At 36.0% G+C, this 27,658-nt stretch overlaps 1 protein-coding gene across 1 annotated transcript; it reads left to right on the top strand.

The window, feature by feature from the left end:
- On the top strand, positions 1 to 27,658 carry LOC107867942 (serine/threonine-protein kinase STY13). The gene is made up of 6 exons (XM_016714445.2): positions 1 to 614; positions 1,552 to 1,673; positions 26,215 to 26,411; positions 26,498 to 26,672; positions 26,779 to 26,913; positions 27,006 to 27,658. Exons 1-6 carry the CDS (start codon positions 347 to 349, stop codon positions 27,210 to 27,212), a joined length of 1,104 nt encoding a protein of 367 aa, XP_016569931.1. The 5' UTR covers positions 1 to 346; the 3' UTR covers positions 27,213 to 27,658.

Here is a 27,658-nt window from a genome sequence, read left to right as displayed (position 1 = left end):
ATTTGTTGCCATATAATGGAAAAGAAAAAACAAAAAACATCTGGTTAACATTATTTTATGAAAAAAGGAAAAAGAAAAGGAATCAGATATTCTAAATTCTAAAAAGAAAAGAAATACTAACATAAATAGTAGTCTTCCTGCTTGTAAATCTGCAGCAATTGTGACAGTTGTACTCCCGGACATGGCTGTTGCCACAAATTCCAACGACTGCTACTAGCACCAGAGTCATTTTTCTCTGCGTTTTTTGATTTATATGCATACAAGGACAATGGATTTTTAGGGTTGTGGTTAAAGAGGGAAATAAGGAAAGATAAAAATTTCTGTCTGAAATTCGAGAAATCAAGTGATGGAGGGAAGTGGTGAAGCGGGTTTTGTGAGAGCAGATCGTATAGATCTGAAGAGCTTAGACGAGCAGCTACAGAGGCATCTAAGCCGAGCATGGACTATGGAGAAGCAAAAGAGCAACAAAGGAGGAGAATCAGACAAGGACAGAGAGATCCCTATTAAACATGCTTGGGAAATTGACCCTTCTAAGCTCATCATCAAAACTGTCATTGCTCGTGGCACCTTCGGTACCGTTCATCGTGGCATCTATGATGGCCAAGATGTAGCAGGTAAAATGAACCCGATCTTAGCTTTCTTCGGATTGAATACTTATTCTACTTTCATACACTTGTGTTAAAAAAATCATCTGGTTTTTTTCGTTCCAACTTTAAAATACTGGATAATTCTAGTATAACGTAAATTTGGATCTTTTTCCCCAAGTATTTTGACACATGGAATCTATTTGGTATTAGCTTGTCTCACGTACAATGGTCTGAAAGAAAAAGAAAATGCTTGAACACAGAAAGGAAATGCTTTATGTTATCAAGTATAGATGTATACAATTTTTGTGCTATTGGATGAAAGGGGATCTTGTTTCTATTTGTAATGGCTGCAGTACCAACATTTTACTAATATTAGTAGAACTTTACCTTATTTAAAAACTAGAAAGAACTTGTTTGATGTGCATACCATAATGCTATTGTAGTTGGCAGCATTGTATGTGTAGTATATTGTCACGCCGCATCACCCTTAATTTCCTTGCGGATAAGGTGTTAGCAAATGAGTGGGCTAACAGTCTTGAGGTTTGAGTCAATTTAAAGCTATCTGCTATGCTCAATTTTGCAGGCTTATTCTTGGAACTGATGCACGAACATTGGTCGCCGATTGTTTTGAATGAATGACATATTGATCTTGAGTATCTTTATTTGCAATAAGTTGTTGATCATTAATTATTATTTACTGTGATTTAGCCTAGTGGCGAAAGAAGGAAACTTGAATCAAAATCAGAAGTTGAAATCTAAAATTTTAACCGTACAACACAAACTTTCTATAGTTTAAGATGTCAATTTGAACCTATTCGAGACAACTTTCAAACGGGCAATTTGACAAGTCATGCCTGAGTATCCATGATCCGTTTTCATGTTTTATTTTAAAGTGCAAAACTCAGGAGAAGCATCATAGCTTCTTGTTTAGCTAATCAACAACTTTTCTCTTGCCTTACCTCAGTAAAGCTTCTTGATTGGGGAGAAGAAGGCCAGAGGTCTCAGGCTGAGGTTTCTTCGGTCAGAGCAGCTTTTACACAAGAAGTTTCCGTATGGCACAGGCTTGATCATCCTAATGTCACAAAAGTAAGATACTTGTTTCACCAATACAATGTCAATTTGCTCACTTTGCATTTTCCTTTTTCTTGCTGGTAATATATACCACATCAGAGTATCAACTTTTGTCATCCTGCAGCCACAAATAGAAAATGGATGCAAATTTCTGGAAATGATAGCATGATGTATGCAGACATTGCTTTAAGTCCTACCTATTACCAAAATTAAAATATAATAAAATAAAGCAAATAAAACAAAAAAGCTTCAAGCTCAATAGTGTCTCATACCTTTCACAAAGGAGGTCTATTGATTCTTAACTTGGTCGCAACATTATAGAGTTGAAGTGTAAGGAAATTAGTTATATCTGTTGGTTTTTTGAATCAGTTAAAGAAGTGGGCTTTGGTGAAGATAAGTGATTGGGCCTGGATAGTGTAGAAAACTTAGCCCATTTAATGCATTGTATATTTTTAGTTCAACATTTTATTTAGTAGTTTCTAGAAGAGGGGCACGTGTTAGTATATCTTGAGAGAGTGCTGCCTCATAAATATCCAAAAACATAAATGTAATAACGGTTGATTATCAATGAATGTTTTTGTTGAATTTCCATTTTGTCTTATTTTCCTTTTCTTCCATTACTGTTACATTGAGTTACTATTACATTTGGTATCAAGAGCTCCGATTCTGGCAACAATGGTGGACAAAAACAAAAACCCAAACAGGGGAGAATATTGTAAAGAAACTGGAATCACAACTTTAGGTTTTTGCTGAAGAAACCAACAAGAGATTGGATGAAAGACGCCAGAGCATCGAATAAAAAATGGGGGAATTTGCAGCATCTTCAAAAAGGGTGGAAGAGGTGCTTTATTTAATGAGCTCCGGTAGACAGCAGTCCATAACGCTGATGAGGCGACCTCAACTCATTGTCTCACACGTTGGAAATCTGTTTGAATTGGGGCAATTGTCTGTAGGAGGTAACTCAAAGTTTAATACACCTCCACTTACTCCTAGTTCTGTCATTGGATATGGAGTTCCATTACGACCAAATCTATCCCAAAACATGAACCCATACACATCCACTGAGCATAACCCTTTTCCACCACTCAGCCCATTCAACCTATTTGCATCTACTTTTAGACCCACTGCCCTAGTGTCTCGCCCTTCCACCCTTCCAGTATCTAATTTTCAGATTCACACTCTTATGCTCCACCCATTACAGTTCCACAAACCATGTTTCCAAATCCACCCTTTCCTTTTGGCTCGTTTAACCCCGTGTAAGTTAGTTGGACTCTCGCACCTAATGGTTCCGATTTGAATGAGTTCTTGGTTTCCTAAAGCCAAGTTCTCATTTCTTGAATTTGATGAAAATAACTCTCAGGGTTGACTTAGGCGTTGTGATAAGTTTTTTGAACTCCATCAAGTCCTAGATAGAGCAAAAATGCATTGTGTTGCCATACATCTAAAGGACCATGTTGATAATTGGTTTGGCAGTTATATGTTGGTCCACGGGGGAAAAGTTTTGTGGGCTTTGTTTTGCTTGGATGTGTGCCAAAGATTTGGTGATAACATGCTTAGTAACATCGTGTGAGAATTTAAATGACTGGATCAATGAAAGATATAAAAACTTATTAATGTCAATTTGAAGAGTTGCATTGCCTTATGGTCAATAAATCTAGCTTTCCACGAGCCTTATCTTATTACTTGTTTTATTGGTGGCCTTAAGCGTGATATTATGCCCTTAGTCCAGTTTGCAAATCCTAAGTCTCTACTGGAGGCTTATACTTGCGGGAAATTGCATGAACAACGTTTATCTCTTTCAATATAAGAAACAACACACAACTTTGGCCTGAAATCTCCTTTCAGCCTCCAAACCAAGCACCACCAAATACCCATCCACAAATGCCACCAAGCACCAGTGGGAAAGAACTTGATTATAGACGAAATGAGGGAGCAAAACCTTTGTTTTAAATGTCAATAAATTTTTTTCAAGTCATAAATGCAAGCCTAAGGGACTAAACACCATGGAGAGTGAAGAATTTTGTGGTGATGATGATAAACTAGCAGATCCAGAAGTAGAGGAGGATCAAGAAGCCCAATAGGCTGAAGTATGAATGCAATCTTGGGCTATGGCAAAGCCCTATCGACTATTCGAATAGTGGGTTGGGCCAAGAAACAAAGGCTTTTGATTTTGATTGATAATTGGTTTACTCATAGTTTTGTGGATCCATTCGTTGCAAAAATTATGTAGCCCATGTGGAAGTAATGAAACATCTCATTTCTGTTAAGGTGGCTAATGGACAATGAGTCTTTTGCATTGAAATGTCTTGGCATTTTAGTTGGAAAATGCAAGAGGAAGAATTTGTTTTTGACTTCGGATTGGTCAAAATAGGGGGTTGTGATATTGTATTGGGCACGGATTTGATTAATATAGTAGCACCTATAGTACTCTCCGCGAGACCCTTGGGAATTTCATTCATTAAAGAGGGCCAATGGATTCAATTGCTTGGACATTCGAAGGCAAATCCATTGACCCTAGCATGGTCCAAGAATATCACAAGGATGGTATACAAGGGGTAATGCAGTTATGTGACCCAATGACTGATGTTGGTCTCAAATGGGTCAGTTGATCAGATCCCTGCTGAAGTTACTCAATTGGTAGACCAATACGACACCATATTGCAAATATCAAAGGGACTTCCCCACGAAGAAAATGTGATCATGCGATTGAATTGCTTCGTGGATCCAATCCAGTTAACTTGCGTCCTTATTGCTATTTGAGCAAAAGAACACAATTGAGGAAATTATTTCTGAAATGCTAAAGGCCCGAACAGTGACTCCAAGTGTATCGCCTTTTGCTTCTCCAGTTTTGCTGGTTAAAATGAAAGACGCAAGCTGGAGGATGCGTGGATGATCGCAAATTAAATGACATTACAGTTAAAAACAAATATCACATACCGATGGTGGAAGATTTGTTAGATGGGCTTTGTGGGCTCAATTTTTTTTTGCAAATTAGATCTTCGTTTGGGTTATCATTAAATAAAGAGATGCGCCTAAATCGCGTCCAAAACCCATCAAGGGCTGTGGGAATTTCGTGTCATGCCTTTTGGGCTTACAAATGCCCCGACTACATTTTAGGCGTGATGCATGAGATGTTTGCTCCTTATCTCCAAAATTTGTGCTTGTTCTTTTCAATGATATTTTAGTCTATAACACCAATTTATCAGACCATGTGATTAATTTACAAGTTATGTTTAAGGTATTGTTGGACAACCAACTTTTTGCAAAGAAATCTAACTGCAGCTTTGCTCAGATTAAAGTTGAATATCTAGGCCATATCATCTCTGGACAAGGTGTTAGTACTGATGATGCCAAGATAATGGTTATGTTAAATTGGACTCAACCCAAGTCAATCATAGAGTTGAAGTTTTTTTAAGGCTTGATAGGATATTACTGTAGGTTTATTAAGGATTTTGTATCATTAGCAAACCCTGACAAATCTGTTGAAGAAGGGTAGTTTCTTGTGGACTGTTGAAGCTACACAAGCCTTTGAATAACTCAAGCAAGCTATGGTCAAAGCCCTAATGCTAGCATTACCTAATTTCTCTGTTCCTTTTGTGGTGGAGATGGATGCTAGCAGGAAGGGGATAGAGGCTGTGCTTATGAAAGGAGGTTGCCCAATTGCTTTTATCTGGCAGACTCTTAGTCAAAAGCATTTGGGACTGTAAACTTATGAAAAATAGTTAATTGCCTTGTTGTATGCAGTTGAAAAATGGCGACATTACTTACAATCGAGTCATTTTATAACCCGAACTAACCACTCCAGCCTTAAGTTTTTGAAGGATTAAAGAATTACAACATCATTGCGACACAAAGAAGTAACCAAGTTGTTGGGTCTTAGCTATGAAATCCATTTTCGTAAAGGGTGGAAAATGTAGCTGCGTATGCCCTGTCAAGAAGGTAGGTTTGATTAAGAGGCTGAATGCTTGGGTATTTTAGTTGTACAACCCAAATGGATTTCTGATGTATTGGAGAGTTATGTAGGGGATACACAAGTGCAAGACTTGATCACCCAACTCAGCATTGATCCGGGAGTTGTTACTCAAGCAAAGCTCCAATAAGGGGTCTTGAGACACCAAGGAAGAGTTTGAGTGGATATTTTCAGCAGTTAAGACAAAAATTGTTCTTACAATTTCACGCTACTGCTTCGGGTGGACATTCAGGTGTCACAACCACGCATCAGCGGATTAAGGTAATATTTTGCTGGCCTAATTTATTACAGGGTGTTCAAGAAAAGTTAAAAATTGTGAGATCTGCCAAAGAAACAAAGACGAAAGCATAGCTTACCCTGAGCTTCCTTAACCTCTATCCATTTCCTCTTGAGCTTGGGAACACTGGAAAACTAAGAACTTTGCAGGAAAGTAGAAACACAAAGATTTTAACGTGGAACCTCCTCGCGTAAGGCAGGAAAAACCACAGCGTGCCCTAACAAGCACCCAACAATTCACTGTAATCAAACTCTTGATTACAGGCTCCAAATGAACCTAACTCTAGGTCCACCTGCTTGTAATCCTCTACTACAAGCCTACCTTGACAACTCTGCCAAGTACTCACTCCAATATTGACCAGCTCTAATCAATATTGAACTTAGTCAACTCTACCTAAGCACTCTCAAGAAAGCAAGAAAACATTACTCTTATAGCATGAGATATTCAATTACAAGTCACAACTCAACTCAAGAACACTCACTCTTTTAGTACATAAAGAAATCAATAACTTGAGCAATGAGCTGGATTGAGTTTGCGCCTCTTTCACTCTTTTTGATAATCTGGATTGTGAAAACTCACCAATTTGAGAAGCATTTTTTCCCCTTTATAGTGGAGTAATGATTATGGTAGAAATCTGATTGGGCCAAATGTCCTAAAAGGTACACATCTCACGTGCGCTGATTGTTACAATAGAAGATAAAACTGTGCAGGTTATGTGACAGCTGTATGTTTCTATGAAGACCCAAGGACCTGCCCTCGTTGTCAGCTGCTTATCATCAAAACAAGATATAGTAATTTTTCCTCTTTTTGATGATGAACAAACGACAGAACTTGACCACATAACTTTTGAGCATTAACCTCATTCACCCTATACAATTGGAGTGATTACCACTATTGTCAGTGAATATTTCCCCCATCATCATGCATCAAGCTTCTCCCTCTGCATAGAGGACCTGGTCTTTTGTTGTCAAATAACATAAAAAGATCAACACAATTTCAATGTTCCACTGTCAATATGCTTACACTCATCAATATGCATTTGACCATTCTTCCCCTGTTAATCTGCCTTCATCCTTCACATATAACTTGTCATATGCACCTGCTTGGTACTTGGTCCCTACCTTATGCTTTCAGTAATACCAATATTCCCCCTTTTGACATCATTGAAATGTAACAACAGTAAACCAAAGATAAAGTAAGCACAAGATAGTTAACTCATGGCCACTGCGGCAACACTAACATAAGGAGCAACTTTAAATATAAAGAAGGGACAGATGAAACACACAAACAGGAATTCATTCATTGTTAAGAGAAGTCAGTACCATTACATCAAACTGAAATAAACATGAAATTCTGATCCATCACAAGCCACACTGGTAATAAGGACTAGAAACTGGCACATATGGATGACAAAGAGACATAGGTTTGACAGGACTTAAGTAGGAGGGGGCTTAGGGGAGAAAGATTTCAGCAACAACTCCATTCGAGAACTCTCTGCAGCATGGGTATTTAGCAATTGTTTAGTGAGGTCTTCAACTTCATCATTCAGGCCATGAACCTCCTGAGTGAGTTCTACAACCTTAATCTGGAGCTTAGCATTTTCAGCTGCAAGTTCTTCTGTAGGTCCCTCTAAGGACATCTTTTGATTCTGCATCTTTAAAAGTACTATCTCAGCGTCCTTTGCAGCCAACTAGACCCTTATCTCCTCCATTTCTTTGCTTAATTTCTCCTAAGCAGCCAAAAGTTCTGACACTTGGGACACAGTTCCCACCTTTCCTTCAATGCATTCATTCTCAACCAATGTTGTCAGACTGAACTTTTGTTTGATTGTTCCAGGAGTCCCTTTTGTTCCAATAACTCCAAAGTAGTCAAAAGCTCTGTTCAAGAAGTATCTATATGGCATCCCATGTCTTCCTTCTTTCTCAACAACCACTTGTTCATGTGCTCTATCATAAGAGCCGGGAGACTTATCAGATCAAATTTGCTCAAGCACTCAATCAGGAACAAGTCGACAACAGAAGCAATGGTCCTTTTCTCTGATCTGGGCAAAAGGACCTTGTTCACGAATTCAAATACCAACTAAAACTCACTTGTGAGAAATTTCTTTCTCACACCTGCTATTGATGTTCCTCCCACCTTGGAAGCACCAATCATGAATTCAGTAGAGGGTTGTTGCTTCACAATAGTCCTTACTCCTATTGTTGGCACATCTAGGATTTTGCCTAATGTTTCTTCATCCAGTTTAATTTCCAATTTCCTTTCCTTGCACTTGTGTAGTCAGACTGAAACCATCATCTGAGAATTCTCTAGTGTAATAGAATTCTCTCACCTCACCCTCAAAAACCATGGGAGTTGGTTCCTCTAACAGGTGCAACCAACCTTGATGTCTCACATACTTCACCAATTCAACCATGCTTGGCTTCTCATAAATTCTAGGATTAAACATTCTCCCGGACAATGCTTTCTGTGTTTTTAAAATCTTATTCCTTTTCTCTCTCGACACATCCTTCTTTTCTTCTTTTTGTATCACTACTTGACTCCTCCTTTTCAATAACTTTTTTCCTTTTGGGACCAGGTCCCTTAGAGACCTTTTTTCTTTTCGCTGCAATATGTTTGTCTCATCCCAACAGGGCTACCAGACTTTGGAGGATCTGGTCCTTCCAGCAACATGCATATCTTTTCCTATTTTCTCAGTTGCAGCAAAGGCAACATTCAATCAATGTCCTCATCTTCTCCAACTTCCATAACTTCAACATTCTCCACCTCCTCAACGATAGCAGTTTTCTTAAGTTTTCTTCTCGTAGTGGTCGAAGACTTACTTGCCTTCATTGCATCCACCAACTTCTGTTCTAACCCCTAGTTAAATATGATCTAGTCACCTTTACACCTGTATCAACTATTTTTTCTTTCCGGTTGCTTCCCCGTTGTTTCTTCGTGGACCACCTCAGAGGAAGTTCATCCTTATCCTTCTCATCCTCCTTATTTGGAGGTAGCACAGTCATATCATCCTTCCCACCAACTGTTTGCTCGCCAGTGCTAACTGAGCTCTCCTTGGGATCATACTCAAGCAAAAGCAAATTCTCAGCTACCCAGTCTACATTGGTTGAAAGATCAGACCTCTTCACAGGTATTTCTTCATCACACAATTGAGCAAAAATAGTGGTTGACTCGGAGGGAGTAGAGGAACCAGGTGCTTGAGGGATTTCTGGGAATTTAGTATTTTTTGATTCTTTAAGAGAAATAGGGATTTGAGTGTTTACTGGTAATTTAGATTTTTCTAGGAAAGAAGGAATTCAAGATTGAGATGTTTTTTGTTCAATCGGTGAACCAAACCACCGACTTGGATCCTTCATTGATGCTGATTCAACAAAAGTTTCGATGTTGAGGATGTTTCAACATGGACAGGCCCAGTTAAAGGTTGAGGATTAATTGGAGAAGGCTCAGTAGGAAGAGTTGACATAGGTTCTCGCTGAGGACTTAATGAGAAATCTTCTATGTATTTGGGTGATAAGGGATTAGAAGACTCAATTTGGGATTGTTCTAATTGCCTTTTTGGAGCTTTATCAACTTCAGGAACTTTTACAGGGGTTGAGAACGGAGGAATCAAGATTTTGTGAGTGAAAGAGTAAAAGACCAATTTAACTCAAGGATGAAGGACAATTGTAAGAGAAATTGATTTAATTTTTGAAAGAGGATAGAAGAGTGTAAATTTGGTTTGAAGATTTAAGAGAAGTGAACGTTGTCATTAAAAATGTGACCTTTTGAAATGACGCATCTGTCTTTAATTGGGTGACTTTCACATTTCTTGTGAGTTGGCTTTTGCTCTGATAAGACAAGACGCGTGGCCTTTTAGATAGAGTTTCATGATTATTAAAGCATTGTTTTCGCACTAACCTTGAGAGATGGGACGAGGTCCCTCTCTTTCTTGAGTGAATTCTCCATTTATGCAAGTCACAACTGCCTCTTCCAAAGCCGTTCCCAGGGGTGTATACCTGCAAAGGTATAGTACTGAGTTAGACCATTGTGCACCTACCTTACCAAGGATACCTGTCATCTTATCGTAGCCAAATTTAGGATGAATGACTGATTCATTTAGTATGTTAAATTGATCAATCCCATCTTTGGTTTGTTTGTTTTAATATACTATTTCATTCCAGAAATTCTTCTGAACATAGGTCTTAGGATCAGGTATCATACTTAGCATCCTTTAAATTGCTAAGCTTCCTTCTGCATTGCATTGAACCAATCAATATCTTTCAGAACATTCACATTTATGGGCTTACATTTGGACAAGCATGCTTAGAAATCCATGGAACATCTGACTTGAGCTCTAGTTTGCACTCCGTTTCTAAATTATGTTGTCAGAACATCAAGAGAGCGAAATCATCAGTCTGTCTCTTCAGTTTGGCCTTCTGAGGTAAGTTTTACAGGGTCCAGGTCTCTGTGGTCCCTGTGAATTTTGACTAGACCCTCCTTGTTGAACTTCTACGGGAGTTGGGGTCTGGCTCAGATCTTGGATCACCATCTTTTTCCTCAGCCTTATCTACAACTTTTGATTGGATTCATCAGCTTTGGTATGTCACGGACCAGGTCCCTTTGATGAGGAATATTAAAATTCTAAACCTAGTCCAGAACATTCATGAATCAAAAATCAATTTTGCTACTTATAGAAAGAGAAAGTCAATTTGAATTTTGCTACTAGTTGCTAAGTTTATCTTTTACATAATTCTAGAATACTTAGCTATTAAGAAAATAAGTTGTGTATAAGTTGTCAATGAGTTGTGTATGAGTTGTCAATGAGTTGTACAAAGGCTTTTGAAGCCTATAAATAGAGGTAATGACCTCTAGCTATGTAGTTTTTAGTTCAACTTTTCTATTAATGAAACTTTGTGTTTTCCTTTAAGATCTTGGATCAGATTTTGTATTTTAAGGGTTTTGGATTAAGCTCTTGTTATTCGTGGATTCGGATTGTCTTTGAAGCGTTATCTTACAACACGTTGAAGTTGTTCCTTCAACAAATTGTGTGGTTTACTTTATTTAGCACATTAGAGAGTTCCTCTAAACTTGTGCTATATCAGTTTGGTATCAGAGTAATGGAGGATCTTACAACGAGGGTGAATAACCTAGAAGAAATATTGGATCAACAAATCGCTACTCTTCGTGAAGGACTCACTAGGAGGTTTGAAGAATTTGTTGTATTAGTGAGAAACAATCAAGGAGGTGTTGCTAGAAATCGGAGACAACATCGAGCTCAATATATGGAAGAGGATGGTGATGTAGAGGAACATGATCTTTATGCACAACCAAGCAGAGGTCATGCAAATGGTGGAGATATGTACAAGATTAAGGCTAAAATCCCAACTTTCAATGGTAATGTAAACATTGAAGGGTTTCTTGGTTGGATTTATGAGGTGGAGACATTCTTTGAGATTATGAACGTCCCTCTCGATCGTTGAGTACCATTGGTGGCATATAAATTGAAAGGAGGTGCTGGAGCTTGGTGGAATTGTCATCAAGAAGAGCTTCGTTTGAGGGGTGAAAATCGTGTAAGATATTGGCCACAAATGAAAGCACTTCTAAAGTCTAGGTTCTTACCTGCAGATTATGAACAACTCTTGTACTTACAGTTCCATAACTGTGTTCAAGGTAATAAATCTGTTTTTGATTATACAGAGGAGTTCTTAAGATTACAAGTAAGGTACAATCTTTCTGAAAATGAAGACTAACAAGTCGCAAGGTATATCAATGGTCTCAATGATTCTATCCAAGAATGTCTTGGCATACAACAAATTTGGTCAATAGATCAAGCTCAAACTCTTGCCTTGAAAGATGAGAGATATATAAAGACCAAGAAGTCTTATAAAGCCACGTCTTATTCTCGCCCAGAAAGTATATCAAAAAGTTCTCCATGCCAGGAGGAGGGGAAGTTTATTCCATCTAAAGCAAAGAAAGATGAAAAGGCACCATCTTCTAGCAAAAATAATGATAAGCAACCATCTAATACGATCAAGTGTTACAAGTGCCGCGAAGAGGGACACACATCAAGCAACTGTCCAAGAAGGAAGTTTGTCAACACCACTCGTCGTGATGAAATTGATGAAGAGGTGGACAACTATGAAAGTGAAGGTGAACCCGAACTATGTGAAGAAGAGGGAGAAGAAATAGTATGTGTGGTCAAACGCCTTCTATGCTTAACCATGCAACCTGAAGAGACACAACAAAAGAGGATATTCGAAAGCACATGCATGGAAAGGTATTCAAGTTGGTAATTGATAGTTGTAGCTGTGAGAATTTAGTTTCGGAAAATATGGTTAAACACTTAAATCTTGAGACACATGATCATCAGAATCCATATTCTATCGGATGGCTCAAGAAAGGAGTGAAGATCAGGATCACCAAACAATGTTGGTTACCTCTTTCTTTGGGTAAGTATTATCGATCAATTGTTCTATGTTCTGTGCAATGTGGTTGATATGGATGCATGTCATGTTCTTCTTGGAAGAGCCTGGCAATATGATGTGAACACCACACATAAAGGAAGAGACAATTGGTATTCTTTCATTTGGAACAAATGAAAAATCATTATACTTCCAAACAAGACTACTAATAATGCCTCTGAAGTAAAGGAGAAGAGTATGTTAACCATCACTCAAAATCCAAAAGAATTTGCTCAAGACTTGACGAAATCAAAATTATGTGCCGCATTAGTTGTCAAAGGAGATGAGCAACCAACAAAAGAAATTTTAGTGGAGATGCAAAGTCTGTTATCTGAATACCAAAGCATACTTGGAGAGCCTCAACTTCTACCTCCTATGAGGAATATTCAACATCAAATAGATTTTGTTCTAGGTGCTAGTCTTCCCAACCTACCACACTATAAGATGAGCCCAAAAGAGCATGCAATTCTAAGGGAGAAAGTAGAAGAGTTATTGTGTAAGGGACATGTTAGAGAAAGCATAAGTTCATGCGCTGTACCAACACTACTCACGCCAAAGAAAGATGGATCTTGGCGGATGTGCGTAGATATTAGGGCTATCAATAAAATCACTACAAGGTACAAATTTCCTATCCCACGAATGGATAACATGCTCGACCAACTTAGTGGAGCAAAGGTGTTTTTGAAGCTTGATCTAAGAAGCAGATATCACCAAATACGATTAGACCCGGTGATGAATGGAAGATTGCATTCAAGACAAAAGAAGGGTTGTATGAATGGCTAGTTATGCCATTTGGACTTTTTAATGCTCCTAGGACTTTCATGCGCCTAATGAATCAGGTTCTTCGTCCATTCTTGTCACAATTTGTAGTTGTCTATTTTGACGACATATTGATCTATAGCAAAAATATGGAGGAATATTTTGAACATGTCAAAAAGGTGATGGATGCATTGAAGGAGAATGAGCTCTATGTTAACTTGAAGAAGTGTGTATTCCTTGAAACAAAACTAGTTTTCTTAGGCTTTATTATCTCAAGTGAGGGGATTCAAGTTGATGAGTCTAAAATAAATGCAATAAAGGGATGACTAACTCCAAAAACTATCTTTGAAGTGAGGAGCTTCCATGGTTTAGCCATTTTCTATAGAAGATTTATGAAGAACTTTTGTACTATCATGGCACCAATCACTGAATGTTTAAAGAAAGGGAAGTTCAAATGGGATGAAAAAGCTGAAGCTAGTTTTATGGAGATTAAGGAAAAGCTGTCACAAGCTCCTGTATTAGTGTTATCAGATTTCAACAAGACCTTTGAGTTGGAATGTGATGCTAGTGGAGTAGGCATTGGGGCTATTTTATCACAGAAATGAAACCTGTTGCTTTCTTCAGTGAGAAGCTAAATGAAGCAAGACAAAAGTGGAGTACTTACCAGTAAGAGCTGCATTCTGTTTATAAAGCAATGAAGACCTGAATCAAAAATCAATTTTGCTACTTATAGAAAGAGAAAGTCAATTTGAATTTTGCTACTAGTTGTCAAGTTTATCTTTTACATATTTCTAGAATACTTAGCTATTAAGAAAATAAGTTGTGTATGAGTTGTCAATGAGTTGTACAAAGGCTTTTGAAGCCTATAAATGTAGGCAATGAACTCTAGCTATGTAGTTTTTAGTTCAACTCTTCTATTAATGAAACTTTGTGTTTTCTTTTAAGATCTTGGATTAGATCTTGTATTTTAAGGGCTTTGAATTAAGCTCTTGTTATCCGTGGATTCGGATTGTCTTTGAAGCATTATCTTACAACACGTTGAAGTTGTTCCTTCAACAAATTGTGTGATTTACTTTATTTAGCACATTAGAGAGTTCCTCTAAACTTGTGCTACATCACCCTTGAAATCAACTATTTGAGCAAAGGAACTTGTATGCCCCATGAATTAGCATCTTTGTGTTGAATACCAAAGTAAGTCACATCCCATCAGCTACACAATTTTTGATCTTGTTTACTATTTCCGTACGAGACACCTCTACCTTGAAGTGTCTTGAGAGTGAGAATACAATCAGACCTTTCAATCATACTCTTTGAACAGTTACTTATCAAAAAGTAAGTTCTGACTGTAATCCCTTTCTTCCAATTGCAATCAAAATCATTTGTTAAATTTGGGAACCCATTTGAGTTTGAGTTCTCAGTAGGAGGACAAGGGTGTAATCAAATCCTTCTTGGTCCATTTTGGTAATGAAAGCTTCTTCATATTTTTTAAAAGTCTGGAACCTTTAGGATAGGCATTCCCTTCCTGAATATCGCTAACACTCTTCATTCTAGCTTTCATCCATCTTTGACAGTTTTCTTTTATGTGACCATTTCTTCCATAATGAGTGCACAAGGGTATATAGACTTTGTTTCTGACATCTTGAAAGGCCTTAAGACCCATGTGATTGAGTTTTGTACTGATACACAAGGCCTTTACCATTATTAACTCCTTGACCATTAAGTTAGAAAGAATTTGTGAGGATGTGGTCTATTTTAGGGATTTTTTAAGCTCTTCCTTCAGATGGACCAGGTCCCTTTCTAACTCTTCATTCTTCTGGAGTGCAGTCATAAGGCGTTTTTGAGAATCCCTCAATTTATCTTTAAGCTCAATATGAATCTTTGATGTTTTTTCTTTCCCTTTATTATTAAAGTCATTTACTTTCTCCAGTTGACTCAATAAACACAAATTATCAGCTTTCAACTTAGCAAACTGTACTTTTATTTCAGAAATCTTGAGAGTTAAAACAGTTAATTCAAGCTCCTGATTCTCTACTTTCTCTTCTAGGGCAATTTTCTCAGTAGTTAGTTCACATATTGAGTCAATCAACACATTTGCTAGCTTCTTTATCTTTCTAGCAGAGTATTTATCTAAATTTTTCTCAAGGTTAGAGAGAGTTACCTCTTTTCTTCTTCATTTTCAGTGTTTGCTATAAGAGCAAACAAAGAATCAAAAGTCACTTTCTCATCCTCCACTGCTAGTATGGATACATTTTCAACCTTCTCAGCTTCGTTAGAAGATTCACTGGATGAATCTCCCAGACAGCTAAAGCCTGCGTAACTGCAAAATCAGCTGGAGCTTGTCTTCTTGACTTTACAGGGACCTGGTCCTTGTTCTTTCCTTTGTCACTTCCAGTCTTGAGATATTCTTGATAATCCATTTTGTGCATTTGGACAATCCTTAATGAAATGTTCAGGACTTCCACATTTGTGACAGACCTCCATGATCTTTCTCTTTTGCTGCTTTTTTTTTGAAACTGACCACTTTTCTTCATAACTCTAACAATTTTTTTTGCCAAATAAGCAACATCAGTGTCTTCTTCTTTAGAGTCAGAAGCCTTCAGTGCCATAGATTTTTTCCTTTTTGCTTCCTTCTTCTCTTGTCCTTGCAACTTCTTGAGTTTATGTGTCATTAAATTACCAATAAGCTCATCCATATTGAGAGTTTTTAGGTTCCTTGCCTCAGTGATAGCATCCACTTTGCTTTCCCAAGATTTAGAGTCCTATGTGACTTAGGAATTAGTTGTGCCTTTATTGTTTGAATAAGAATTAGTTATCCCAATTTAAATTGGAGTGTAGTTAGAAATTTAGCTATAAATGCATGTTTTGAGTTATTAATTAAAAATTCTCTTTGACAATACTATTACAGTATTTTCTTCTTTCCAACTCTTTCTCTGTTATTTCTCTAATTTCAAAGCCAAAAACCAACAATTGGTATCAAAGTCAATTTCTTGAGGGATCTGTGAGAGATGAATTCTGAAAACAACTTTTCCCAAATAGCTTCTCCTGTCTTTGATGGTGAGAATTACCATCTTTGGGCTGTAAGAATGGAGACTTTATCTTGAGGCCTTAGATCTCTGGGAGGCTGTGGACGAGGATTATGAGGTTCTTCCGCTGCCCGATAATCCCACGGTAAGCCAGATCAAAAGCCAAAAAGCAAAGAAAATCAGAAAATCAGAAAATCAAAGGCAAAAGCAACTTTGTTTGCTAGTCTATCTCCAATAATTTTCATAAGAATTATGGCCTTTTAAATCACCAAAAGAAATTTGGGATTATCTGAAGGAAGAATATAAAGAAGATGAAAGAATACGAGGCATAAAGGTATTGAATCTAATAAGGGAATTCAAATTGCAAACGATGAAGGAATCTGAGACCGTCAAAGAGTACTTAGACCGACTTCTTAGCGTTGTTAACAAGGTAAGATTGTTTGACACAAAATTTAAAGATTCAAGAATTGTTGAAAAAATTCTTGTTACTGTGCCTGAAAGATATGAAGTATCAATAACTACTTTGGAAAACACAAAAGACCTGTCCAAGATTACCTTGGCAGAATTGTTAAATACATTGCACGCACAAGAGCAAAGGAAGTTTATGAGACAGGATGATATGGTTGAAGGAGTTTTGGCAGCCAACCACAAGACTCAAAGCAAGGGTAATAATTCAAGAAAAAATTACCCACCTTGTCAGCACTGTGACAAAATAGGTCATCCTTCATTTAAATATTGGAAGAGACCAGATGCACAATGCATGATTTGTAATCAACTTGGTCATGAAGCTGTGATTTGGAAAAACAAATGTTAAAAATATGAAGTAGAAACCCAAGTCACCAAAGAAGAAGAAGAAGATCACTTATTTGTTGCAACATATTCTTTAACCAAGAAATCTGATTTTTGGATGATTGATAGTGGTTGTACAAACCACATGACATATGACAAAACTCTTTTTACAAAGTTTTTGCCTTTGAACAATAAGAAAATCAGAATTGGTAATGGTGACTATACTCCTGTAGAAGGAAAAGGGAATGTTGCAATCAAAACAATTTCAGTTGATATGAGATACACACAAGCCTTGGAGAACAAAGATGAATTAGAAGATTTATTCAAGGACATTCAGCCAAAGCTGAGACTACAATCTACAATTTTGGATCCGTAGCTGAGACTACAATCTACAATTTCTGATCCAAGGAGGAGTGTTGAAGATATGTCTTAGAAATAAAGTAGGAGTAGATAATTTTAGTAGTTTTTAATTATTAGAGTCCTATGTGACTTAGGAATTAGTAGTCCCTTTATTATTTGAATAGGAATTAGTTATCCTAATTTAAATTGGAGTGTAGTTAGAACTTTAGCTATAAATGCATGTTTTGAGTTATTAATAAAAAATTCCATTTGACAACACTTGCAGTATTTTCTTCTCTCCAACTCTTTCTCTGTTATTTCTCTAATTTCAAAGCCAAAAACCAACACAATCAAACAATAGAACTCAAGAAAACTAAAAACTTTGCAGGAAAGTAGAAACACAAAAATTTTAACGTGGAAACCTCCTTGCTCAAGGCAGAAAAAACCACTGCTTGCCCTCACAAGCACCTAACAATTCACTATAATCAAACTCTTGATTACAGACTCCAAATGAACCTAACTCTAGGTTCCACTTACTTGTAATACCTCTACTACAAGCCTACCTTGACAACTCTGCCAAGTACTCACTCCAATATTGATCAACTCTAACCAATATTGAACTTTGACAACTCTACCTAAGCACTCTCAAGAAAGCAAGAAAACATTACTCTTATAGCATGAGTAATTCAATTACAAATCATGACTCAACTCAAGAACACTCACTCTTTTAGTACATAAAGAAATCAAGAACTTGAGCAATACTTGAGCAATGAGCTGGATTGAGTTTTCACCTTTTCACTCTTTTTGATAATCTGGATTGTGAAAACTCACCAAGTTGAGAAGCATTCTTTTCCTTTAATAATGGAGTAATGATTAGGGTAGAAATCTGATTGGGCCAAGTGTCCTAAAAAGTACACATCTCACCTACGCAATTTGTTACACTAGAAAACAAAACTGTGCAAGTCATGTGACAGTTGTATGTTTCCATGAAATCCCAGGGACCCGGTCCCTTGTTGTCAGCTGCTCATCATCAAAACAAGATATAGCACTTAGTTATGGATTTCCATTGGCGGTCTCCCCAAATCCAAAGGAAAAGATTCTATTTTTGGATTAATTAAAAAGTATTCAAAGTATGCTCACTTCTTTGCTAGTACTCACCCGTACGATGCCTATCAAGTTTCACAAATCTTCCTTGACAATATATGCAATTTCCATGGCCTGTCTAGCTCTATTGTATCAGACAGGGACCCTATTTTTGTTATCAGCTTCTTGAGGTAGTTATTCAAAAGGCTACAGGTATAGCTAAAGCCAAGTTCTGTGTATCATCCCCAAACTGATGGACAATTAGAGAGGCTCGATTGGTGCTTACAGACATTCTCTGTTGTATGACAAGTCACAAGTCCTCACAGTGAGGCAAATGGCTTGCACATGCCGAATAATTCAAATTTTTAGATCTCTATTGGTATGACAGCATTTAAAGTTCTATATGGATACGATCCCCCTAAGCCTACTTTTGAGCTCGTCACACAAAGTAAATTACATATCGTGGATCAAATGTTGAAGGAAAGACAATTGATGAACAAGGTCTTTAAAGATAACTTCATCTAGCCACAAAACAGGATGAAGATGTACGCAGATGCAAAGAGGAGTGAATGCACCTTTGAGGTAGGTGATTGGTTTTTTCTGAAATTGCAGCCATACCATCAATCAGTGTAGCAGTCTGCAAAACTGTGAAATTATCGGCTAAGTTCTACGGGCCCTATGAAGTGATACAAAAATTGTCCAGGTTGCATATGAGCTTCGTGTGCCCTCAAATTCAAAGATTCACCCGGTATTTCATGTGTCACAGTTGAAGAAGGTCAGGGAGAGGACATTTGTGACTCAAGATCCTCCTTTTTGCACAAATGATGGACAAAGTAGAATGGAAACGCTGGCAATTCTCGATAGGCGCATGATTAAGAAAGGAAAATGGTCGGCGGTATTGGTGCTCGTTCAATGGACCAATCTATCGTCGGAAGAAGCAACTTGGGAGGACTATGGGTTCTTGAAATCACAGTTTCCGACATTTAAGCCTTGAGTGTATCAAGGTTCTTTAAGGAAGATAGAATATAAGGCAATTGGTTATATTTATTGGTTTTTTGAATCATTTAAAGAAGGTGGGCTTTGGTGAAGATAAGTGATTGGGCCTGGATAGTGCAGAAAACATAGCCCATCAAATGCATTATACTTATCTAGGTTTTTAATTCAGAATTTAGTAGTTTCTAGAAGAGGGGCACGCGTTAGTATATCTTGAGAGGCTGTTGCCTTATAAAAATCCAAAACCATAATTGTAATAGCTGTTGGTTATCAATGAATGTTTTCTTTTTAATTTCTCTCTTATTTTCCTTTTCTTGCATTACCGTTACATTGAGCTACTGTTACATGAAGTACAAGATTCACAGCAAATCAAAGGCATGAGATCAAGTTGAAGGCTGGAGTATTACCGGTCACATTGACATGCTGCTTGTGCTGACCATTACTATTACATTGAGCTACTGTTACATGAAGTATAAGATTCACAGCAAATCAAAGGCACGAGATCAAGCTAAAGGCTGGAGTATTACTGGTCACATTGACATGCTGCTAGTGCGGACTAAGGCTGGCAACGGACCGGAACCGGTACCGCCGGACCGGTTTGACCAGAACCGGAACTTCCTTACCGAATTTGTCGCCAGAACCGGTATTACCGGAATCGGAATACCGGAATTTTAGCCTGGTTCGCACCGATCTGTTGGTTACCGGTGTGAAACCGGGTCGGACCGGAACGACACCGGAGCTATACCGGTAGAGAAGCCGGAAATGGCCTTAACGTACTACGTACAGTTTTTCTTCTTTTTAATTGATTTTCACCCACCCACCCCCCACCCCCCACCCAACTTTGATTAAAAAATCAAACTCCCCCTCAACATTGAACAATAATCATACTCCCCCCTTTATCCCATGCAATGTCCATTTTGTCGTTGTAATTTTAATCTTATATTTATATAATATCTTTTTATATTATATGTAATGAATATTTTTTTAACATGGATATTTGTAGCACCATTTTATTTAAGTTTATTAACTTTATAAGCAAATTAATACTTTTTATAAATTTATCACAAAATTTAATGTTATTTTTTAAGATCGTTATTTTAGTATTATATGTATTAAAGAGTCGTTTGGTGTGAGGTATAATTATAATAATTCAGAGATAAAGTTCATGATTATTTATCTTGCGTTTAATTAGATGTATTAGGTAGTCTCAAAATTATTTGTCGCACCATTTATACCACAGTGATGAGATAAGTTATCACATATACATGTTAGTACAACTTATTTTGTAATAACTAATCCCGCAATAACTTGTTTCCAAACAACCCACCCCTAAGTGTGTATATATACATATGTATGTACATGCATTTTCGTATATTTTCGTGTTTTATCACTCTCTTACTAAATTCGTTTCGTATTACTTAACTTTTTGTTGATACAACACAATCCTTAAGAAAATTTTACTTAGAGGTATATTTTGCTAAATTAACCTTATTAATGATAATTTAAAACTTTAAATTTGTCTATACTGTTACTTTATATAGTTATTTAACACTAAAGAGTAGAAAAAAAACATAATACAATTCTCTTGATTTCACAAATTGAGCAGATAAATTAAAACATTTATTTTTAGTATGAGGATCAAGTAATAAGAAACGATATTATCTACTGTCTATATCAGTAAATAAGTTGTGAATGTCATTAATAGAGTATTACATATTTATAATTTATATAAATAAATATAATCTTTAAATTTGACCTTATTTTTATTCAAGAAAAACATCTAGTTCCCCAATCTATGACCAAATTTGCTACGAGACACGTCAACTTCGCGGGGGTCCTATTACCCCTTAAACTAAATTTTAGCATATTTTTGTCAATCTTTTTAGCTAACGTGATACCTTTTGTCAATCATTTTAGATGGTGTGACACCTTTTATGTGAGCTCCATTTTATGTAATAAAGGTGCTACATTAGCACAAAAAATGATAAAAATACGTTAAATTTGAGTTCAGGGGATAATAGGACCCCTGTGAAGTTGGAGTGTGTCGTAACAACTTTGACCATAATTTGGGGTGGTACTAGAGGCTTATTTCTTTCATTTATTGTTTGTATTTTCTGCATTGAAATATGCTTATAAAATTAGTATTACTTATTGTTTTCACTTGTAAAATAAATATTATAGTTTTGATTATTATTAATAAAACTAATTTTCTTATTATGCTAATTTACTTCATAAAGATCATCATTAACTTATATACTTAATTAGTATTTCTTACTTTTTTTCCTAGAAGATAATGTTTATGTTTTTATAAAAATTTTGTTATATGAATAATGTTTATGTTTTTATGAAAATTTTGTTATATGATTTTTTTTTAAAATGAAAATATGATGATTTTAAAGAAGTTGAAAAAAAAAGAATTAAAAAAATTGATGATAAAGAGTAAAATAGGAATTTTAAAAAGTCAATTAGGATAAAGGGGGAAGTATGATTATTGTTTGATTTTTAAGACAAAATTGGGGAGGGAAAATGATTTGACCCAATTTAAATTATATATATATTAACTTCTATAATTTATATAACCTATACTTTATTAACATTTTTATTAACTTTTTTAACTTTTTTTTTTTTTTTATATATGTATTAATATAACATTTTTTTATTAACTTTTTTTTAATAAGTTAAGTTTAATATATCTTAAAAAGTTTAAAATTTTAACTTAAAAAATATATTTTAAGTTTAAGTTAATAAATATAACATGTTTTTAATATATCTTAAAAATAAATCCTTAAGTTTAAGTTAATATACTTCTTCCGTTTAAAAAAGAATGACCTACTTTTCTTTTTAGTTCGTTTAAAAAAGAATGACCCCTTTCCTTTTTTGGCAATACTTTAATTTCAACTTTCCATATGACATGTTTAGGACTACAAGATTAAAGAGCATTTTGGTACATTTGACACAACCTTAATTTAAGGCCACAAGATTCAAAAGTCTTCTTTATTTTCTTAAACTTTGTGCCAACTTAAAGTAGGTTATTCTTTTTGAAACGGAGGGAGTAATATTTTTAATAATTTTAAGAAGTTAAATTATATTTATATAATTTTAAGTTGTAAAGTTAAAAAATTTTCTAACTTTATAAAGTTTTGTATTGAACTTTTTTTCCCATAATTGCAACAAACAAAAGACAAATTTTAAAATAAAATTAGGCGAATAGTCGTTATATTTATTCAAATTTCATACGTTGTACATTTATTACAAAGATATTAAAAGAAAATCTAATATACATAGCCACCTTTTAGGAAGGGTTCTGTTTGAATTAGATTTCTATTGTAGAATCTTATTAATATCTAAATTGTCTATAATATTTTTGGCGTAACTTTTCTATTTCTTCGGCGGATAAATCTTCCGGAATTGGTCTTTTTCCTTGTTCCTCCATTGCTTCCATTCCATCATCACTATTTTCCTAAAACATTTCATCTATTTCGTCTTCAACATGAGGCGGTAATTTTGGAATCCCAAAATTTCTTCGTTCGGCATTGATCCAATCTCTAAATAATATCGAAATCTCCAAACTATCCTTTGCTAACGAATATCGATGATCTCCAATTACAAATCTTCCTGCACTAAAAGCTTGCTCCGAAGCAACTGAAGAAGCTTGAGTTGATAGCACATCTCGAACCATCCTTGAAAGTTTTGGAAATGGTTTGATACGGGTCTTCCACCATGTAAAAGTTGTTTTCCAGTTTCATCTCTAATATTTTTCCGATCCTGCGAAAGATACGAATCAAAATCATTACTCCTACAACATTGAAGACCAAGTTCTTTACCCATCTCGTCATCTAAATCATCATATCTATGTCTAGAAGTAGGAGGTTCGATCGGCATAATATTTTGTTCCATAACTTGATACAAGTTATATAAACTTGTAGCTTTAGATACTATGCTAGCACAACAAGTGTCAACTGATAGCTTTTCATGAGGTCCAATTTCTAAATTGTTGTATAATTGTTTAACCAACATCATTGCACCATGTTCTTTATAAAATGGGTTGAATAAAGTAGTTGTCAAATAAATTTGTGGAATAGGAAAATAATATTTTTTAAATTTATCAACCATAGCTTCAATTGCCTCTTCATAAGGGCATTTTTTTTATATCCAGCAAGTACTTTAGAAATAGCAGTAATAGTTACTAAAACAGAAGAAATAGTTGGAGTATATTGAGCAGATACTGTGTCGAAGCTTGATAAAAAGTTTTCAAAAATTTACAAAGTTCTTCTACTTCAATCCAATCATCTTCATCTAGAATTAATTAACATCCTTATTATAAGCATTATAAACTAATTGTATAGGTTTACGATATATAAAAGCAACTTCAAGCATTTGAAACAAAGAATTCCATCTAGTAGGAATTTCTTTTGGAACTTTTCTATATGTAAGGTCACATTGTTTACATTTATATTTAAAATCATCCATTACATCCTTTCTTTTATTTTTAAAAATATAACTACAAGCAATTCGAACTTTATAACAACCATTTCCAAACAAATGAACACCATCATGTACTATCAATTTTAAATAATGTGTCGTACATCTAACATGAAAATGATCTTCATCCATAGGACATAATCTAATTTTTAACTCTTCAATAGCTTTCAAATTATTAGAAACATTATCTAATGTGCATGCCATAGGTTTACCAATAAATCTAAAATATTTCATGCTCTCCGTTATTGTATTAGCTATATACATATTGGTTTTAATTTGTCAACATATTTATAAACAATAATTCTTTTTTGCATGTTCCAATCGTGATCAATCCAATGAGCCGTGAGAGTAAAATAATCATTATCGACAACACCACAACCCATATCAAAATTAACAGATATTCTACCATCAAATTTATCAAATAAGCAACGAAGAATATGGCAATGTTCAGCTTGAAATTTAAAAATGTTATTTTTAATTGTATTTCGTGAAAAAACTTTAAAAGAGGGATTATATACTCGTTGAGTATAATGAATAAAATCGGGATGCGAAGGAAAACTAAAAGGCAAACCCATAACAACAACCATTTTCGCTAGTTTTTCTCTATCTACATCTTCACTATATATCAATGATGAACTTGGGCCAGCCGGGTTAAACATATCTAAACGCGTTTGAACCATATTACCTCCTACAGATTCATGCACAAATGGTATACCATCTTTTTTTGCCTTAGCCTCATTTTTTAGACGAATAAATTCTTTATTACATTTCATCAAATGCGAAGTTAGCAACCCTGTCCCGCCATTTTTTCCCCCGGTCAAATGTTTAAAAACATTCTTGCATTTATTACAAGTAGCAGTACGTTTTACCCTATCATGCTCCATAAATTTCCAAACTATAGACCTTTTAGTACATTCGGTACCTTTGGCCCTAGTAAATTCCGGTAAAGGGGGAAGTTCTTCACCGTGTTCTAGTAATTCCGTAACCGGACTAGTAGGGGTAGGGGTATCACCTAACTCTTGTTCTTTTATATCATCTTCTAAAGGTAAGTCTTCCTCAAAATTATCATAAAGCCTACTTTGGGTCTCATGATCTAATTCCATACCGATACCAACATCGAAACCATTAGACTGTGATAAAGAAGTTTCATTAAGTCTAGGCGGTAATGAACTAGTAGTAACCTTACTTTTTTTATTTCTACGAAAAACCTTACCAAAGATTGGTTTTTTACCACTACTATTATTTTCGGAATCCTGAATTAAAATTAAATAAAATTAAAATATTAAAACAAGCAATACAACAACAACAAACCCAGTGTATTCCCACATAGTGGGGTCTGGAGGGTAAGATGTACGCAGTCCATACCACTACTTTCGAAGAAGTAGCAAGACTGTTTCCGATAGACCCCCCGGCTCAAGAATTAAAACAAGCAATACAAATATTATAAATTAAAAAATTAATGTAAGTAAACAAATGTAGCTACTAAAAAACAAAAATATAGATATTAAAGTAAATAAAGAGAGATTAAAGTTGGAACGAATATACCGAACGTTTGCGTAAAAGTAGACGTATACCAAATGTCGGAATTAAAAGATGATAATTGAAGCTTGTAATATCTTCAAAAAATCTTCAACTCCAACTAATACAATAATTATAAATATTTAGAGAGAATGTTAAGAGAGAGTATGAGAATTGAGAATAGTTGTGTGGAAAAAGAATTGAAAGGAAGGATATTTATAGTGAAAATTTTAAGGGGGTGGTGTGGGGTAATTAGGAGGGGGGGGGGGGGGGGGATGCAATGGCTAATTGCAACGGCCAAAAGAGCCATTGCTGCCAACCCAATTAAAAAATAAATAAAAAAAATAGCCAGAAAATCTAACGGTCTTCACGTCGCCGGATCGGAACCGGAATTTTTGGATGGTTCACACCGACACCGTATTCCGGACCATTGGGTACCGGTATCAGAATGTCACCGAATTTTCCGGTTTCGTTGCCAGCCTTGGTGCTGACCCATGAATATTTTCGATTTTTCTCCTTAGCATTTGCATAAGTTCCATTTTATCAGCAGTTTTATTTCTGGAGTGTTGTTTCTGCATTTTGAGAAATACTGGAAGTCTCTACTTAATTCAACTTACTGTACTTCAACGTACTCGGATTTCCCTGAAAAACCTTCATTTTGTCCAAATGCGCCTTCAGTGCCTTTTTTTTTTTTTTTTTTCTGACCTGAATAATTTTTTGTCATGCTCTACCCAGCTGTTTAATTTCGACATGGATGTGTAGAAGTGGAATGGGATCTTTAATTTGATGCTTTGAGAACTTTTTTCTGGGGCATAAAGTGTTCAACTTACAGGAATATTAAAAATCTGGGATGAGTAGACATTTCTAATGGCTAATCCGTCTGCAGTTTATAGGAGCTGCAATGGGCACACCAGATCTTAACATACAGACTGAGAATGGTTTCATTGGCATTCCACGGAACCTTTGTTGTGTGGTGGTTGAATACCTTCCTGGGGGTACGCTCAAATCATTTCTCATCAAGAACCATAGGAGGAAATTGGCCTTCAAAGTTGTGGTCCAACTGGCGCTGGATCTAGCACGGGGGTGAAATTTCATAATGCTTACTCCTCTTTTTGCAAATTTGTTAACAGCATGTGTTTGACACTTAACATGTTAAAATCCATTCTTAGGTTATGTTATCTTCATTCTGAGAAGATTGTCCATAGGGATGTCAAGACGGAGAATATGCTTCTTGACCGGAATCGTACTCTAAAAATAGCTGATTTTGGGGTTGCTCGTGTTGAAGCTTCAAATCCTAATGATATGACTGGTGAGACTGGAACCCTAGGTTACATGGCACCTGAGGTATGTGCTTGACTTATGAAACTCACATTCTTCATACTTAAAATATATGTTGCCTACTCTCATTAACTTCCCTACTTGCCTATTTTGATCATGGTCTACAAGACAGGTTCTTAATGGCAACCCCTATAACCGAAAGTGTGATGTATATAGCTTTGGCATTTGCCTCTGGGAGATATATTGCTGTGACATGCCATATCCAGATCTGAGCTTCTCAGAAGTGACAACAGCTGTTGTCCGACAGGTAGAAATATATTGAAATAAAGTGAATATACATCTTTGTTCGTTCAAGAGCAAGAAATCTTTGAAACTCACAACTCTGCTATGAACATGCAGAATTTGAGGCCAGAAGTACCTCGTTGTTGCCCTAGTTCTTTGGCAAATGTAATGAGGCGGTGTTGGGATGCTAGCCCTGATAAACGGCCAGAAATGGACGAAGTGGTATCCTTGTTGGAAACGATTGACACGTCAAAGGGAGGTGGGATGATCCCTGTTGATCAACGGAAGGGCTGCTTCTGGTTCAGGAAACGCCGAGGTCCTTGAGAAGAGAATCTCCAGCTAGAAATGGTTTGCGGATTAGAACCGAGGTTCTGGGTATTGGTTCATAGTCAATTGAGGAGAAAAGAATGGAAAAACATGGAGCATAGTTTTTAGAAGATTTAAGATCTCGAGTTTTCCGGAAGTGGAACTTAAATGGCTGGTTAGGTAAAAGATCTGATACGTTCATCAGCTCATGCATGTGCAGCGCTCTACCTTTTCATCTTGGAAATCAATTGTCTTTTAAACACAATTGACCGGTTAGTCTTGTTCTGAGCAAGCTCCAACCCACTCAAGGTAGAATGTCTAGCAGTGGTGGATCCAAGATTTAGACTTGATTTCAATCTTTAGTGATTTAGCATTAAACTCGTACTTTTAAAATTGGGATTGGAATTTAATATTTGTTGAACTTTTGTGGTTCTTTCTTCGTATATATTTATGTGTTGTGTTGA

The sequence above is a fragment of the Capsicum annuum genome, chromosome 4, assembly GCF_002878395.1.
Source record: "Capsicum annuum cultivar UCD-10X-F1 chromosome 4, UCD10Xv1.1, whole genome shotgun sequence".
In the NCBI taxonomy this organism is placed as follows: Eukaryota; Viridiplantae; Streptophyta; class Magnoliopsida; order Solanales; family Solanaceae; genus Capsicum; species Capsicum annuum.
This window is presented reverse-complemented; position numbering and strand designations above follow the sequence as displayed.

Coding starts and splice junctions, on each gene's coding strand:
- LOC107867942 (XM_016714445.2), top strand. CDS start 347: ATGGAGGGAAGTGGTGAAGCGGGTTTTGTGAGAGCAGATCGTATAGAT. Junction 26,412..26,497: donor GCGCTGGATCTAGCACGGGG/GTGAAATTTCAT, acceptor ATCCATTCTTAG/GTTATGTTATCTTCATTCTG. Junction 26,914..27,005: donor CAACAGCTGTTGTCCGACAG/GTAGAAATATAT, acceptor ATGAACATGCAG/AATTTGAGGCCAGAAGTACC.